Below are 17,110 nucleotides of genomic sequence, written 5' to 3'. Positions count from 1 at the left end.
AATCAGCTCTGGGGGAGCTTCAGAGGCCTCAGGAGTGAATTGGTTAAAGATGGCATAGCATGGGCCTCAGTGCAGGCTCTTTTGGGGGGAAGAAGGGGTGCTATGTTGCTTTTGGTGTTTCAGAAAATCAGCACATGCTCTCATTGCTGTAGGAGTTTGTGGAAGTCTTTGGAAGGACAGACACATGAAGACAGAATAAAACATGTCACATATAGGAGCTCATTGTTCCTGAGTCTCCTGTGACAAATGCAGGATGAGATGGCCTTTCCTTCATTTGCAGGTTCTTCTCACTGTGGGTGTGAGGTGAGCTGATGAACAGGCTGTGCAGACGCCTTTGAAAGCACATTCTGTGACTCCTCAACATATTGTCACCTGAGAAAACATCTGAGGACCAGGATCAGTAGCCAGGACCAGATGGCTGCTTCTCAGGTAAAAGATGTGTCTTGGATCAGAGGCTATATTTGCTTTTCCACTAATATCTTTGGATTTATTTCTCTACTTTTGATGCTTTGCCTTCCTAGGTTGTTTCCCTTTCCTTATTTCTTTCCTATTTTCTTTGGATAGTCAATATCAGCAGTTGCTATATTTCCCTCTCTCATTCTTGAAGTATATTTTTATTGAATGCAAAAAGGGGGAGAGAGAGAGAGAGAGAGAGAGAGAGAGAGAGAGAGAGAGAGAGAAACATGAATGATGAGAGAATCATTGACTGGCTGCTTCCTGCACGCCCCACATTGGAATCAGTCTGGCAACCTGGGCATGTGTCCTGATCAGTGACCTCTTGGTTAATGGGTCAGTGCTCAACCACTGAGGCACACCCACTGGACCAGGCAGATGATATTGTTCTAAGAATACCCGTAATAAATTTTCAAATAGGATTGTGGCTTCTATGTGTCCTATTCCATGAGAACTATAAATTCCATTAACAAATCCCTTGAGATCAAAGTTATATATGAATTTTTCCTGTGTTTTCATTTTCTGTGTATTCAGACATATGGTACGTGATCCGGTAACATTGGTATCACAAGTAAAAAGTGAGCTTATTACACAAGTGGAAACAGAGACCTCATCTCAGAACATGAATCAGCATTTATATTTTCCGAAAAGTGCAGTCTTTTTCTTTGTTACACTTGAAGAAGTGCTTAAATTTAGACTCATCTTGACATTTTCCGCTGAGAAATATGCACCACTGACCCTTAATGACGCAAACACAGCACTCAGAAATCCATATTCCTGTGTCCACGCTCTCATTTTAAAGTTTATCTTCCTGAAAAGTGAAATCTATACCATGGATTGTTGACATGTGTCATCCTCATTTGTCAGTGTTCGAAAACACATCAGAGAATTTTATTGGATGATTCAAGATACACTCCTAGGTCCAAACCTCTTCTCCTAACACTGTTTTCATGTTGGTGACATTATGTACTCTTCTGGTTACCTCTATATAAATGTGTCTTTTCTTTCAGGGACCGCTGACCTTCAGGGATGTGGCCATAGATTTCTCTCAGGAGGAGTGGGAATGCCTGGACCCAGCTCAGCGGAAATTGTACCTGGATGTGATGGTGGAGAACTGCAGCAACCTGGCCTCCCTGGGTGAGGATGACTTCTTTCCTGATTTCCTATGCAGGGGTTTTGTTCCTTTTATTATTTTAACTAGAGGCCCGGTGCACAAACTCATGCACCAGTGGGGTCCCTTACCGACATCCCCCAAGGGCTCCTGGATTGCAAGAAGGCACAGGCCTGCCGAGGGACCCCACCAGTGCACGATCTGGGCTGAGGAAAGACGTGAAACGTTGGCCAACCGGGGAGGGACCAAGGGAGTGCTCCAGGGTGTGTCTGCCTGTCTCTCTCAGTTCTAATCAGTGGAACCCCAACAGCAAGGTAACCTACCAGTTGGAGCATCTGCCCCCTGGTGGTCAGTGCACATCATAGCGACTGGTTGACTTTCTGCCACTGGTGGTCAGTGCTCTTCATAGCGAGCAGTTGAGGTGCCTTAGCATATCATTAGCATATTAGGCTTTTATTATGTAGGATATCTTTAGGGGGCTTCTGCTTTCTAGGGTAGATTCTTACTCTCTGTGTTGTGTACCTAATCTCTCAAAACTTCCATCTTACAGAATCTCTCATGTATTAAACCACTACTTCCTCATTTGCTTTAAAAGGAAGGCTAGCTTGTAGCTACTTTTTTTTTTTTTTTTAACATAGAATTCATTAGATTACTCACCTGAGGGAAATCCTGTACTATCTGTCTCTCTGTGACTTGTGTGTTTTAGTTAAAAAGTGTCATCCATGTTTCTCTTTGTGGTATCAGGTGATAATAACTATTTTTATTTTTTGACAGGATAGTATTGCATTATATATATAGGGTAAATTTTACTCATTCATTCAACTATCCATGGACATTTGAGTTACTTCCATCTAATGCGTGCTTTTCTGAATAGCATTGTAATGGACAATGTGTAAATGTCTCTTGCAGATCCTCTGTGAATATTTTTCGATATGTACCTAGAAGTAAGATGGCAGCCAGCAGTATTTTATACTTTACAGCATACAAATCATGCACCTTTTACATAAAGTAAACTATTATTTCATTTCTCTTTATACTGTTATTCATGTAATTGCACACTTAATTTGTTATTTTGTACTAATTTCTGTTACAGTACCAGAACACAGCTAACTTTGTGGGTTGGCTTTATATACCATGTTTTGAGAAATTCATTGGATTTATATATATTTTTAGAAATATGTAGTCTGTGATTTACAACACAATTCTGTCACCTATTAACAGAAATCATTTTATTATTTTCTACTTTTGTTGTGATCATGGAAGTTACTTAAAATATTTTAAGGCTATAACAATATACTTTAAACTCAGTATGTCAGTTGCATACAAAACTGTGCTACTTGCCATCTCTACCCCTGTACCCACTGAAGTTATTGATATCACATTATCTTTTACATTGTGTGTCTTCTAGCACAGATTTAAGATTTTATTTCTTTTATTTATTCTTTTAAAAAATATATTTTTTGAGAAGTTATTTTTTTCATATGCTTAGGATTGTATTCTGGGATTCATGATATTTTCATGTTTGGTTTTTTGTTGTTGTTTTTTTTTTTTTTACCTGTTCTCATGTTTATATTCTATTCTACTTATAATTCACTGAGCTGCTTGTATTTGAATGTCTCTTTCTCTAATTGTCCTGACCTTCAACTGTTAATTTTTTATATAAGCTGCGTAATCCTTTTCACTGTTCTCTCTTTATGGCGTCCCCTTGTAGGTTGATTTGTTAGTGTCTTAGGAGTCCCTTAGGTTCCTTAGGTTAGAACCTTAGGAGTCCCTTAGGTTCCCTTCATATTTTCACATATTTGCTACTTTCCCTGAATCAAAATTTTTAATGAATTATATACAAATTCTTTGATTTTTTATTTTTTAAATAGTCTGTATTGATTTCAGAGAGGAAAGTACATGGAGAGAGAGAAACATCAATGAAGAGAGAGAATCCTCAATTGGCTGCTTCCTGCACGATTGGGATTGAGCCTTCAACTAGGCCTATACCCTGACCTAAAACCAAACCGTGACCTCTTGTTTCATAGGTCGTAGCTCATTCACTGAGCCACGCTGCCAGGCCAAGTTTATAATGTATTTCGTTGATGATCCTACTGTACTATTTAATCTGGGTATTATGTTTTTCAATTGCCCATTTCTGTGTGGTGTTTGTAAAATACTTTCTTTCTCATTGTATTTTTATTTTGGTTATATAATATTTTGGTGATATTATATAGTTGTATTTTATTTTCTACTTTTTGGTTTTGAGATACTTCTTTTTCATTTTTCTTCAGGTAATTAATATATTGCCATTAATGTATTGCCCATTTGATTACATTTATTCTGTGTTTCTGATGGCATACTTTCTATTTCTTTGCATGACTTGATATCTTTTTAAAAATTATTTATTTATTTATTTAAAATATATTTTTATTGATTTCAGAGAGGAAGAGAGAGGGAAAGAGAGATAGAAACATCAATGATGAGAGAGAATCATTGATTGGCTGCCTCTTGCACTCCCCTCACTGGGGATCGAGCCCGCAACCCGGGCATGTGCCCTTGACTGGAATCGAACCCGGGACCCTTTGGTCCACGAGCCAACGCTCTTTCCACTGAGCCAAAGTAGCCAGGGCATGACTTGATATCTTTTGTTGAGATTCAAAAGTAGTCTTTTTGAACAGGCTACTACAGGACACTCATCATGTACTGCCATCCTGTTCCCACTCTGTGTCATGCACAACAGACATTTGTTCTTCAAGATGCTTCATAACAGAGAGATCATTGAACACTCACTTACCTCATCTCTCTCTCTCCACTGAAGAAACTGGGAGGTGGGGGTGTTTTGATAATATTGCCATTGTGTGTTAGGGGGTTTGAGCAGGTATCATTGGCAGATATAAGCAACTCTTTGTCCCTCTTTGATGGGACTTTTACTCATTGTATCTATCTTGAGCTATCTCTGAGTCCTTCACTTGCATTTGGAGTACTCAAAAATGTCATTTGTCCTATACTTGCTGATAATTTCAAAGTGCACTCATCTGATTGTCAAAATTAAGAATTTGTTTTTTTTCCCCAGCTATGGCATCTGAAGATAACCAGGCCTTTTTGCTAAAGCCCACACTTCAATATTTATCCTCTGAAATTATACTGGTAAGATATAAAAGGTGTGCTTTTGATAATGTACACTTAATGAAAGCCTTGGAATTTGAGGAAGAATGTGATGAGAAAGAGGGGATGTAAATATAAACTGAACTAACCAGGCACGGTTATTCATAATACAATTCTTGTGAACTAAAGAAGTCAAATGTACTATGCATTTGAGAAACTTAGCACTTAAAACTCAGTTACATTGGCAGATCAGTTTGTTTCTGCACCTGATGGTTGAAAACAAGTTTTTACTGTTGTGTATCCTTAGAAAGGAAATCTGGAAAACTAGGAGCTAACACAGTCTTTGCTGTGAATAATGATTAGAATTGTTTAAAATGTAGGGTGGGATTAAACTTTCAGTCATTCATTTCTAAAATTTAGATATTTATAATGTTCCTATAAAAGTAAAATCTGCTCAATTTGTCAACCTTATTACTTTTAAATATATATATTTTTATTGATTTCTGAGAGTAAGGGAGAGGGAAAAAGAGAAACATCAATAAAAAGATGCAGCGCTAGCTGGCTTGGCTCAGTGGATAGAGCGTGGGCCTGCAGACTGAGGGGTCCCTGGTTCGATTCCGGCCAAGGGCACATACCTGGTTGCAGGCTTGATCCCCAGTAGGGGGCGTGCAGGAGGCATCCGATCGATGATTCTCTCTCATCATTGATGTTTATATCTCTCCTCCCTTCCTCTCTGAAATCAATTAAGAAACATATTTTTAAAAAGTAATGATAATGAGATACAGCCCTAACTGGTTTCGTTCAGTGGATAGAGTGTTGGCCTGTGGACTGGAGGGTCTCAGGTTTCATTCCAGTCACATGCATATGCCTGGATTGTGTGCTCAATCCCCAGTAGGGGATGTGCAGGAGGCAGCCGATCAATGATTCTTGCTCATCGCTGATGTTTCTATTTCTCCCTCACCGTTCCTCTCTAAAATCAATAAAAATATAATTTAAAAAAAAATAATGAGAGACAATCATTGATTGGCTACCTCTGGCATGCCTCTATTGGGACCTAGCCTGAAACCCGGGCATGTGCCCTAATGGGGAAACGAACCATGATCTCCTGTTTCATACCTCAATGCTCAACCACTGAGCCCCGCCAGCTAGGCAATTTGGCAATCTTTTAAACAAGGATTCATTATTTGTCCCCAAACAATTTTATTTTTATGTTTTGTCTATAATTTCAATACATTGGGAACACTTTTTTGTACAACTTTCATGGTTTATTGAATATCACAAAATGGTTCTTGTACCAGTTTCTTATAGCTGTCACTAAAGGACTTTCTATCTCCCATTACCAGCAGAATAAATATAATGGAAACACAAGTTACCAATGGAACGAACATTGGAAAAACTTTAAGCAACAGTCATCTCTTAATAATCATCCGAGAATTGAGCTTTCAGAGGACCATTATAAAAGTGGAAAAGTCTTTGACCAAATGTCCTATCAGACTATAGGCCAGGTTTTTCATATTGTGGAGAAGACACACAAGGGATGCAGACTTGTCAAATCTTTTCAGGAATTTTTAAATAACACTGAACAAGAGAATATTCATGCTGATGAGCAAGCTTACACAGGTAATTCATGTGATGGAATCTTCAGTCAAGTACTCAATCTAAATAGACTGACGGAATTTCATACTGGAGAGAAGCCTTATAAATTTACTGAATGTGACAAAGCATTTAGGGAGTCTGCAACCCTTCATCAAAATCAGAGAGTTTATACTGGAGAGAAGCCGTATAAATGTAGAGAATGTAACAAAGCCTTTAGCCAATGCTTAACCCTTTTTCTTCATCAGGGAATTCACACTGGAGAGAAACCTTTCAAATGTAGCGAATGTGACAAAACCTTCAGCAGGTCCTCAAACCTTACGGCACATCAGAGAATTCATACTGGAGAGAAGCCTTATAAATGTAGAGAATGTGGAAAAGCCTTTACCAGCCGTAAACATCTTACTGTACATAACCGTATTCATACTGGAGAGAAGCCATACAAATGTGGAGAATGTGGCAAAGCTTTCACGCAGTACACATCATTTATCAATCATCAGAGAATTCATACCGGAGAGAAGCCTTATAAATGTAGAGAATGCGGCATAGCCTTTAGCCAGTCCTCATCCCTTATTTATCATCAGAGGGTTCACAGTGGAGAGAAACCTTATAAATGTGGAGAATGTGGCAAAGCCTTCCGTGTTATATCATTACTTACTTATCATCAGAGAGTTCACACTGGAGAGAAACCTTACAAATGTGGAGAATGTGGCAAAGCCTTTAGCCAGTCCTCAGCCCTTACTTATCATCAGAGAGTTCACACTGGAGAGAAGCCTTATAAATGTACAGAATGTGGCAAAACCTTTACCAGCTTCTCAGACCTTACTAAGCACCTGAGAGTTCACAGTGGAGAGAAGCCTTACAAATGTAGAGAATGTGGCAAAGCCTTTAGCCAGTCCTCATCCCTTATTAATCATCAGAGAGTTCACACTGGAGAGAAGCCTTATAAATGTAGAGAATGTGGCAAAGCCTTTAGCCAGTCCTCATCCGTTATTAAGCATCAGAGTGTTCACGCTGCAGAGAAACCTTGTACCAGGTAAATGTGGAAAATGTGGCAAATCCTTTGGCAGCTCCTCAGGCCTTACTAAGTATCAGAGAGTTCATTCTGGAGAGAAGCCTTATAGATGTAGAAAATATAAGAGCCTTTCATCAGTTTTCCTGACTTACTGCACAGCAGAGTTCATACCTGAGAGAAGACTTACAGATGTGAAGAGTGTCATAAGTCCTTTACCAGTTGTGAGAGCTTACTGAATATCACAGAACTGATACTGGCAAGAAGCCTTATTAATGTGAAAAATGTAGAAAAGCCTTTAACTGTACCTGAGAGACTTTATATTAAAGAGAGTCCTTACAGCCCTGACTGGTTTGGCTCAGTGGATAGAGCGTCAGCCTGCAGACTGAAAGGTCCCAGGTTCCATTCCGGTCAAGGGCATGTACCTTGATTGCGGGCACATCTCCAGTAGGGGGTGTGCAGGAGGCAGCTGATTGATGTTTCTCTCTCATTGATGTTTCTAACACACTATCCCTCTCCCTCCCTCTCTGTAAAAAAAAAATATATATCAATAAAATATTTAAAAAAAAAAAGAGTCCTTACAAATGTAGAGCATGTGCATTGACTGTACCCACAGCTCAAAATTTACTGAATAACAGACGATTATATTGAAGGAAAGCCTTACACTGTAAAAAGTGTGAGAAAGCCTTTAATCTGAGGTCTACCCTACTCAACATTTTAGGAATCATTTTATTTTTTTTTATTTTTATTTTTTATTTTTTTAAAATATACTTTATTAATTTTTTACAGAGAGGAAGGGAGAGGGGTAGAGAGTTAGAAGCATCGATTAGAGAGAAACATCGATCAGCTGCCTCCTGCACACCTCCCACTGGGGATGTGCCTGCAACCAAGGTACATGCCCTTGACCGGAATTGAACCTGGGACCCTTCGGTCCGCAGGCCAGCACTTCATCCACTGAGCCAAACCGGTTAGGGCTTTAGGAATCATTTTAAAGAGAAAGAGCAATAATATAAAGTTTTCATCCAAAGATTCAGCCATGATTTATCATTGAGAATCATAAAATAAGGTTTTACAAATTATGAGCCATATGTCAAAGCGTTTATCTTCATTTATATGTCATACAACGTCTGATAATTATTACTGGATACAAGCCCAACAGTTACAAAGAATGTGACAAACCTTACTCAGCATGCAAACCTTACCCAACATCAGAATTCATACTGGAGAGAATCAATACGAATGTAAACAATGTCCTAAATGTTTAATCAGCATCCGTAGTTTATTCCTCACATTTGAATTCATTCTAGAGGGAAACCTTAAATCTGAAGAATGTGGGTAATCATATAGTTGGACCTACAGCTTCAGTCAATATTAGGGATTGTAATTGGGGAGAAATTCTACATTTATGATATAGGAGGGAGGACTTTTGTTCAAAATACACAGTTTACAAATCTCCAAGGAATTTATACTTTTAGATGACTTTAAAATGTAAAAACTTGCCCTAACTGGTTTGGCTCAGTGGATAGAGCGTCAGCCTGCGGACTGAAGGGTCCCAGGTTCGATTCCGGTCAAGGGCATGTACCGTGGTTTCGGGCACATCCGCAGTAGGGAGTGTGCAGGAGGCAGCTGATCAATGTTTCTCTCTCATCGATGTTTCTAACTATCCATCTCCCTTCCTCTCTGTAAAAAGATCAAAATATATTAAAAAATAAATTGTAAAAACTTCTCCAAGTATGTAATTGATTGTGAATTTTAAAGTATTACTGAATTCACACTAAATAGGTAGCCAAAATGCCTTTCAAGTATTGCTCTAATTCAGAATGTTTCTTACACAGTGTACTCCAAACTTTAAATGTAGATAGGTAATATTTTGTATGCTTGAATATATCAAAAGAATTGATGTTTCCATATGTACAATTTCTTAGAGTGTTAATCTCATTTATATTGAAATCATTTGAAGTATTTTGAGAAGGAAATATTCATGTGATTCTACTCCCATATCATTTGATGCTGCTATGTGTTATTCCTGGTGTATGTGTGAAATCATGAGGTTGATTCTTTCTGCCTTAAAGATCTGTGAGCTGTTGTATATGATATGGACTTTACTTATGCACTTTTTTCCATGGAATATTGGATATATTGTAAGGCACACATTTTTTCTCTTAGAGAATTATACTATTGAAAGAATCTCTTAAAATAATTCTTGAGTTTTTTTTATTATATTTTATTGCTTTCTCACAGAGAGGAAGGGAGAGGGATAGAGAGTTAGAAACATCAATGAGAGAGAAACATCGATCAGCTGCCTTCTGCACACCCCCTACTGGGGATGTGTCTGCAACCAAGGTACATGTCCTTGACTGGAATCGAACCCGGGACCCTTCAGTCTGCAGGCCAACCCTCTATCTGCTGAGCCAACTGGTCAGGGCAATTCTTGAGTTTTATAAATGATGTCATCAGAGTTACTTCCTTTTCTGTGCCAATGTGTTAGGATGAAAACTTTCTGAGGACATATCCATTTTTGGTTTTGATGTTTAGGTGAATGGAAGTACACTCAGGACAGAGCTGTCTGTGTAATAGGTTTTCCATAATTAACAGGAATATTGCAATACCAGTGACATTGTTGCACTCAGGATGCAGAATTGGCATGAACTCTGCATGTGGAAAGACGACACCTTTCCCAGGCTGCACCGCTGGCTGAATAAGAAAAATTAATTCTATTTCTTATGTTTCCTATTTCCTGTTTCTCTCTGGTTTTTCACTTTGTCTTCTATGCTGCTATTCTTTTTGCAGTGCTATGATCCCAGCCTGTAAAGCTCTTGTTGTCCACATCAGCCCCTCGAGCCTGTGTAGCTTCTGCTCAGTTGTTTGGAATTCACTAATGCAATGACTGACAGTAGAATTTGGTGAATATTTTGCTTTATTTTCACGAAGTAGTAAGCTCACCATTTGGGTTCTCATGCTGACACCTATAGTTTTGAATATGAATATGAACTTTTGGAATACCACAAATTAGCATCTGTATACTTTTAATTGGAATGATTTTTCTTGTCCTGATACTCATTGGAAACCTTAACAAGTTCTCAGTGTTACATCAGTAACTTCTTTATTGGGGTGGGATTAGCCCATTTTAAACAAGTTTTATTCTCACTTTCTTGAATGTAGCCTAATGTTCGTCATTCTTTCTAGAGGAACCCCAGAGATCATGGCAGCTTTGCAGTTGAAAACTTTTATTATTTTGGATGCAAAGTTATTTTGTTTATTCACAGCCTGACCAGAGGTATGTCCATTTGCATTAGCTGTCCCTAGAGTGTTTTCCAAGCCATCACTGTAAGTTTCAGGGACAGCAGGATAGCACAGATTGAAATGAAAGTCCTACATTTATTACTTCTCCAGTAGTGTCCAGTGCTGAATTTGTACAAGGCGGTAAACATCGGTTCCTATCCATGTGCCACCCAAAGGGCTGACAAAATCATTGCAGAGACAAGATGTTCAATATTCTTCTACTTTCTGGCATACCCATGGAGCATTCGTATGTATATGTATCTGTTGATATTTTGTGATTGGGACTCATTTGGACCAGGGGCTTTATTAATTTGTTCTGTTATAGGACATAGTATGGGGTCCAGATCATTCGTAGAATTGAATCCCAACTGGACAATAGTTCCATATTCTGATACTGTAGTGAGGAATATTGATTTATTTCTCTGGGAGATATATTTATTGATGTGAAAGGGAAGTTAAAGTCCCCTCCTATGATTGTATTAATTAACTTGAAAATGCCAATAACTATATACCTGTCAATAATCACAATATAAATGATTTCACTGCTTCAACCAGAAGACACAGGGTATTTGAATGGATAGGGAAAGAAGATCTTTACATATGCAGTCTACATGGCACCCACTTCAGATGACAGAAACAGCATGCAAGTAAAGGGCTGGAAAAAAGTTATTTCATCTCTACCTTTGGGCCCCAAAGAAACTACTCTGCAAAGAGTGTTGCTCTAGTGAGAGCTCTAATCCTGGACGGTGTACATTTAATAGGTATGAGGATAACCGTGCTCAGAGTTAGCTGACCCATGTGGAAGCACTGACTTTTAGTGAAGTCAGCACGTTAACAGTCTTTCAATGCCCAGAGTTGTGGTCAGAGCAGGCCTGCTGGGAAACTCAGGTAAACATGCCTTTCTTTTATGGGAACCACTTAATTGATGGCTTTACAGTCTCTTTATAAACTTTGGAAGTCCAATACAGGAAAAAACTGCCTTTGGAGGGTAAAACAAGTGACTTCATGGAAATCAAATTTTTAAAATGCTGTGGTTGCAATCCTAATGTCAGATAAAACATATACTTTGAAAGAGAGGCCATAATAATGGAGGGATAATTCCTAGTGCTAAAGGGATCAACTTATCAAGAGTATAAAACCCTTGTAAACATTTGTGGATGCAAAGTAGGAGGACCTGAGTATATAAAGCAAATATTGGTGCACATGAAGGTCTTTCCCATCTGGGATCTTTGTGTTTTGTTTGTTGACTTGGGGAAATAGGGATACAGATGCTTCAAGACCTGTGACTTAAAATCACTTTTTCTCATCCGATAGACTGTATTTTCCCCGTGGTGCTAAAGTCTTTGCACAGAGCATACATTTTTTAAATATATATTTTTTCTTGAATTTTTTACAGAGAGGAAGGGAGAGGCATAGAGAGTCAGAAACATGGATGAGAGAGAAACATCAATGAGTCGCCTCCTGCACACCCTCTACTGGGGATGTGCCCGCAACCAAGGTACACGCCCTTGACTGGAATCGAACCTGTGACCCTTCAGTCCGCAGGCCGACACTCTATCCACTGAGCCACATATAGCCAAACCGGTCAGGGCCAGAGCATACATTTTGATGATGAGGTATTTAACCTTTCTCTGTTTTTGTGTTGCTGTCATAGCTCAAACTACTGTAAAATCCGAGATCATGAAGAATTAACCCTATGTTTTTATGTCAGAGTTCTTACATTTAGCTCACATATGACTTCTATGTCTTGGATAAATCAACCATTTTTACTGCAGTCACCTGCTCAATGACAGTCCCTAGCTGAACACCAAGGTTTTTTTGTGGGAAGGATATGCAGAGAATAACATGGATACCGTTCAAAAATCACATTCATGATACATTTTAACACTAATTATGTCATTTAAAAGCCCACTTTGAACCTTAGTTTTATATGAGAACTTTCCATTTTGTTACCAGTTATTCATACTTTTGAGTCCGAAACACCCTGAGGTTACATTGATTCTCTAACCTCAGATGCATTCATACAATCAGGCAAAAGTGATTCTCCTATCAGTGTTGTTTTTTTCCCATAGATTCCTGGGAATTTGTGCACATTAATACATCACTTCATATGTAGACTCTTTGTTCCTGGCTTTATTGAGCCGTCAGGGCATCCATCCAGATGGGGCCCCTGAGCAATCCTTATTGACCAACCTGGCTGATAGTCCAGAGCCTACTTGCAGGTTCTACTCCATGTGTGAATAGACACCCCTTCTCAACGTGATCACCTCATCAAAGCCTGTGGCTGAGTTCCACGTTACTGCCTCATATAGAGACGTGTGGTAAGGATGTTAATTTCCTTATGTGAACATAAAAGGACACAGGAAACCTAGCTTTCAAGTTTTTAGTGCCATGATTTAAACCCAAAATAATTTTAAACTTGAAATAAACAACCTAATATTCATTGTTCTGTTTCCTGTGGAAGTTCTGGAGATTGTGCTGGTGGAGTTTTTATCAACCTGATCACATCTGTATGTTCCACAGACATTTCTAAAAGCTTATTTCCAATACAGGGCCTCCGGGTTTTCTCAAATAATAGGAGTTTTGAAAAAATTTAAAGTATTTTTATCCTAATTTAATAAGATTTTATTATTTGTGTTAATTAAAAATTTTTTTATTCATTGCAGAGAGGAATGGAGAAGGAGAGATGGAAACATCAGTGGTGAGAGAGAATCATGGATCCCCTGCCTCCTGTATACCCCACACTGGGATGGAGCCCTCAACCAGGGCATGTGCCCTGAGCAGGAATGAAACCCCAACTTTTGGTTCATAGTCCTATCCTCAACCACTGAGCCACACAGTCTGGGGAGGTTTTATTATTTTAAATAAATTCTTATGCTGAGATAGATTGGAAGTTTGGAAGATACATTGCTTTTGGACAACAACAACAACAACAGAAAAAACAAGCTCCCATGACTCAGCTTACTCCCAGTCATGTCTACTCGCTATGCAGAGAATGTCCTGCTGTTTGTCTATAGATGGAATCTTTTTTTTTAAATAAATATATTTAATTGATTTTTTACAGAGAAGAAGGGAGAGGGATAGAGAGTTAGAAACATCGATGAGAGAGAAGCATCGATCAGCTGCCTCCTGCACACCCCCCACTGGGGATGTGCCTGCAACCAAGGTACATGCCCTTGACCGGAATCAAACCTGGGACCCTTAAGTCCACAGTCCCACGCTCTCTTCAGTGAGCCAAATCAGCTAGGGCTAGATGGAATCTTTTTCATTGAAACATACTTCACATTAGATGCTCACTAACACATATTGTGGTAAAAATTATTGTGGGTATAAAGGGAGATGTAATTATTGGGTATTTGATCAATGGTTTTACTTCCTTTTAGGCTTACATTACAGAGAATGTGCCACCACACAAAATGTTGTAGAATTAATGATTCCTTTGTTTATATTTGACCCCTGGATGTGCCCCTATCTGGGCTCAAACCCGCAATCCTGGCACATTGTGATGATGCTCCAACCAGCAAAGTTACTCCTTGGCCAGGACAAAAGTAATGAATCTTTTTGTTGTGAATCCTCACCTGAGTCTATTTTTCCATTGATTTTTAGAAAGAGTGAAAGGAAGGGGGACAGAGAGAAACGACTTTGTGGGAGAGACTCATAGATTGGTAGCCTCCTGTAAGGGCCAGGGATGCATCCTGCAAGGTGGGTACGTCCCTTTTACCGGAATCATAGCCAGGACTCAGTCCATGAGCCAGTGCTGTATCCACTGAGCGACACTGGCTGGGGCCAGAATTAATGATTCTTGAGCTAAAACTATGTCTTAGTGCCTCCAGTGTATATATTTGGCAGGTTTGTTATCCATACGTAACAGATCATTCAGAAATTCAGAAATAGAAAACAAAACAATAAATGGGGAATTCTGGAGTCAGGGGATGGTCAAATAGGTTATAATCCTTTATATGCTAAGTGTCCAACCATTCATTTGACCATTTGACTGTTAGCTATGATGTGCACTGACCATTAGGGGGCAGACACCATTAGCTTGGTGCTTTGGTCCAGCTGGGCAAGATGGGCCAGACAAGTCCTTTAGCTCTCCCCCATCTCTCCCAGGCCCTGATTGTGCACCGGTGGGGTCCCTCTATCTGGCCTGCACCCTCTCACAATTCGGGACCGCACGGGAGATGTAGGAGAGCCGGTCGCGGCCTGATCCCCGCAGGCCAGGTGGATGGATCCCACCAGTGCACCAGACCTCTGGAAATATAAACGTGTGGCCCAGCCTGTGTTACTTAGTGGATGAGCACTGACCTGTGAACCAGGAGGTCGGGTTAGATTCCTGCTCAGGGCACATGCCTCGGTTTCCCCTTCAGTCCCAACAGGGGGCATGCAGGAGTCTGTGGAACATTGGTTCTCTTTCATCATTGATGTTTCTCCCTACTTCTCTGAAATCAATAAAATATTCAAAAAATAAATGTAGTCTCTATGTCGAGTTTTGGTCTCCTTGGGGAATGAGGAAGGGAGCAGGAAAGGCTGCTGGTGAGTATGAAATTGCCCATCTAGCCAGGGAGAGTTGTGTGTTTCACCTGCTAGTTCTTCATCCTCAAACACATCATTGCAATTTTTTGTTTAATGAAAGTGCTTACATGAATTCCAATTGCAGTCATGTTCCTGGGTTCAAGCCCCTCTCTACCTACAGCCCCTCACTGAGATCCCAGTTCCTACAGTTGATTTTTTTTACAGAGAGGAAGGGAGAAGAAGAGGAATAGAGAGTTAGAAACATCGATGTGCTTCCTGCATACTCCCTACAGGGGATGTGCCTGCAATCAAGGTACATGCCCTTGACCGGAATCAAACCTGGGACCCTTCAGTCCGCAGGCTGACGACACTCTATCCACTGAGCCAAACAGGTCAGGGCCATAACCCTTTTCAACTGTTAGTTTCCAACACACGTTGAAATCTCTCTGAGTGCTTTTATAATATATTTCAAGCTAAATATGTGAGTCACTGACTTCCCAACTTCTCCACTGGAAATGTAGAAGGATGTGAACAAGCAGACATAACTGAGGCAGGACGTTTCATTCCATTATCAGTTTTAAGGAGGAAATAAACAAATGTCAGAAAGTCCTAGATTAGTTTTACCACATCATTTCTGGAGGTTGCATTTGCCCTGTGGATTGTATCCTCTCCCACAGAGAAGGCTCCTGTTGGATGCAGGTGAGGCGTCATCAGGGTTTATGTCGGGGCATTCCCCTCAGTTTCATTGGTGTATGGATCTGTGTTAATCCAGGACCACACCCACTTGGTTGCTCTTGCTTTGTAAAATGTATTTCAGGGAAAAAAAAGTAAATCTTTCAACTTTTCTATATTCGAAGTGTGTTTGGCTGTCCCACATCTCTTTGGCTGTCCACAGCCAACATTGCCTTGGAAATTTGATAGGAAATCTATTTATTCTGTAGAGCACAAAATATTAAGGAATGTCTCAATTTATTGATATCTGCTTTCTTCAGCATTATATCATTTCAGTGTAGAAGTCTTTCACTGTCTTTGTAGAATGGGTTGGCCTTTATGTATTTGCCTGTTAGTTATATGTAGTGTGTTTTCTGGCTTTGGGTGGCAATACTGAGTGTTGATATTTTATTGGCGTAACGTAATTAAATACTTATATAGGTTAAACATAATCCTCTGGCCATAACAGGTTTGGCTCAGTGGGTAGAGCGTTGGCCTGCGGACTGAAGGGTCCCAGGTTCGATTCTGGTCAAGGGCATGTACCTTAGTTGCGGGTACATCCCCAGTGGGGGATGTGCAAGAGGCGGCTGATGGATGTTTCTCATTGATGTTTCTAACTCTCTATCCCTCTCCCTTCCTCTCTGTAAGAAATCAATAAAATATATTTTTAAAAAATGGTTATGAGATTAAAGAGATAATAATTATTCTTATAACTGTTTTAAATATTGTCGATTTTTAAATCATTTTCTATCCCAAATATAATGGATACTAACAAGAGACATTGTACATTATGGTAAATGGCCCATTATCTAGATTATAGAGACTACTAAAGATATTCATTTCAAAATGCACTCCCAGAACACAAAAACTTCAAAGACTACAACTTACAAACAGAAAATTTTTATCCCTTGAAAAATACCAGATGAAAATACCTGCCCCACAGTGTTGGATGGGATCTTATCTCATCAGGGGCCTAACCATGAATGGATATCTGGGTCTGTCTCTGAGACCCCCCACCTTCCTGCTTCCCTAACTCAAGCTGCTTCTCCCTTCAGTTGGGGAGACAAGGAGGGGGAGGCTGCCCTTCCCCTCCCCCCTCCTCACTGAGGGTTTAAGGATCCAGGCGAATCAGAGGCAGAACGTTCTGGTTTCCAACCCAATTTGCCCGCCTTTTGAATTCCCTGTAACTTCACTGTAAGAATGTGCTCCCGGCTTGTGAAGATCCTGGGAAAGACCCCTCCCTGGGACACCTGCAGCTGAAGGGCAGACCAGCCAGTAGCTCTCAGCACAGCCTCTGGGATCTGGGAAACTTTTGTGTGAATTCAGGGTTCCTCCTCCCTCTTGATGCT

At 39.8% G+C, this 17,110-nt stretch overlaps 2 protein-coding genes across 3 annotated transcripts in view; both read left to right on the top strand.

Moving 5' to 3' along the window:
- Nucleotides 1-7,404, top strand: part of LOC118649174 (zinc finger protein 239-like) — a 219,845-nt gene extending 212,441 nt beyond the window's left edge. Inside the window, exons 2-5 of one of the 2 annotated variants that reach the window (XM_036295990.1) lie at nucleotides 281-429; nucleotides 1,464-1,590; nucleotides 4,620-4,693; nucleotides 6,493-7,404. In XM_036295990.1, coding sequence (XP_036151883.1) covers nucleotides 415-429; nucleotides 1,464-1,590; nucleotides 4,620-4,693; nucleotides 6,493-7,284 — 1,008 coding nt within the window. In that variant the 5' untranslated portion in view covers nucleotides 281-414 and the 3' untranslated portion in view covers nucleotides 7,285-7,404. Of the gene's footprint in view, nucleotides 1-280; nucleotides 430-1,463; nucleotides 1,591-4,619; nucleotides 4,694-5,994 lie in introns of both variants that reach the window. The other variant, XM_036295989.1, reaches the window with a different exon arrangement.
- Nucleotides 1-17,110, top strand: part of LOC118649193 (zinc finger protein 345-like) — a 110,469-nt gene that overhangs the window by 41,007 nt on the left and 52,352 nt on the right. The window lies entirely within an intron of this gene.

Source organism: Myotis myotis, unplaced genomic scaffold, assembly GCF_014108235.1.
Source record: "Myotis myotis isolate mMyoMyo1 unplaced genomic scaffold, mMyoMyo1.p scaffold_m19_p_28, whole genome shotgun sequence".
In the NCBI taxonomy this organism is placed as follows: Eukaryota; Metazoa; Chordata; class Mammalia; order Chiroptera; family Vespertilionidae; genus Myotis; species Myotis myotis.
Note: the sequence above shows the minus strand (reverse complement) of the source record. Positions and strands in the feature narration are given on the sequence as shown.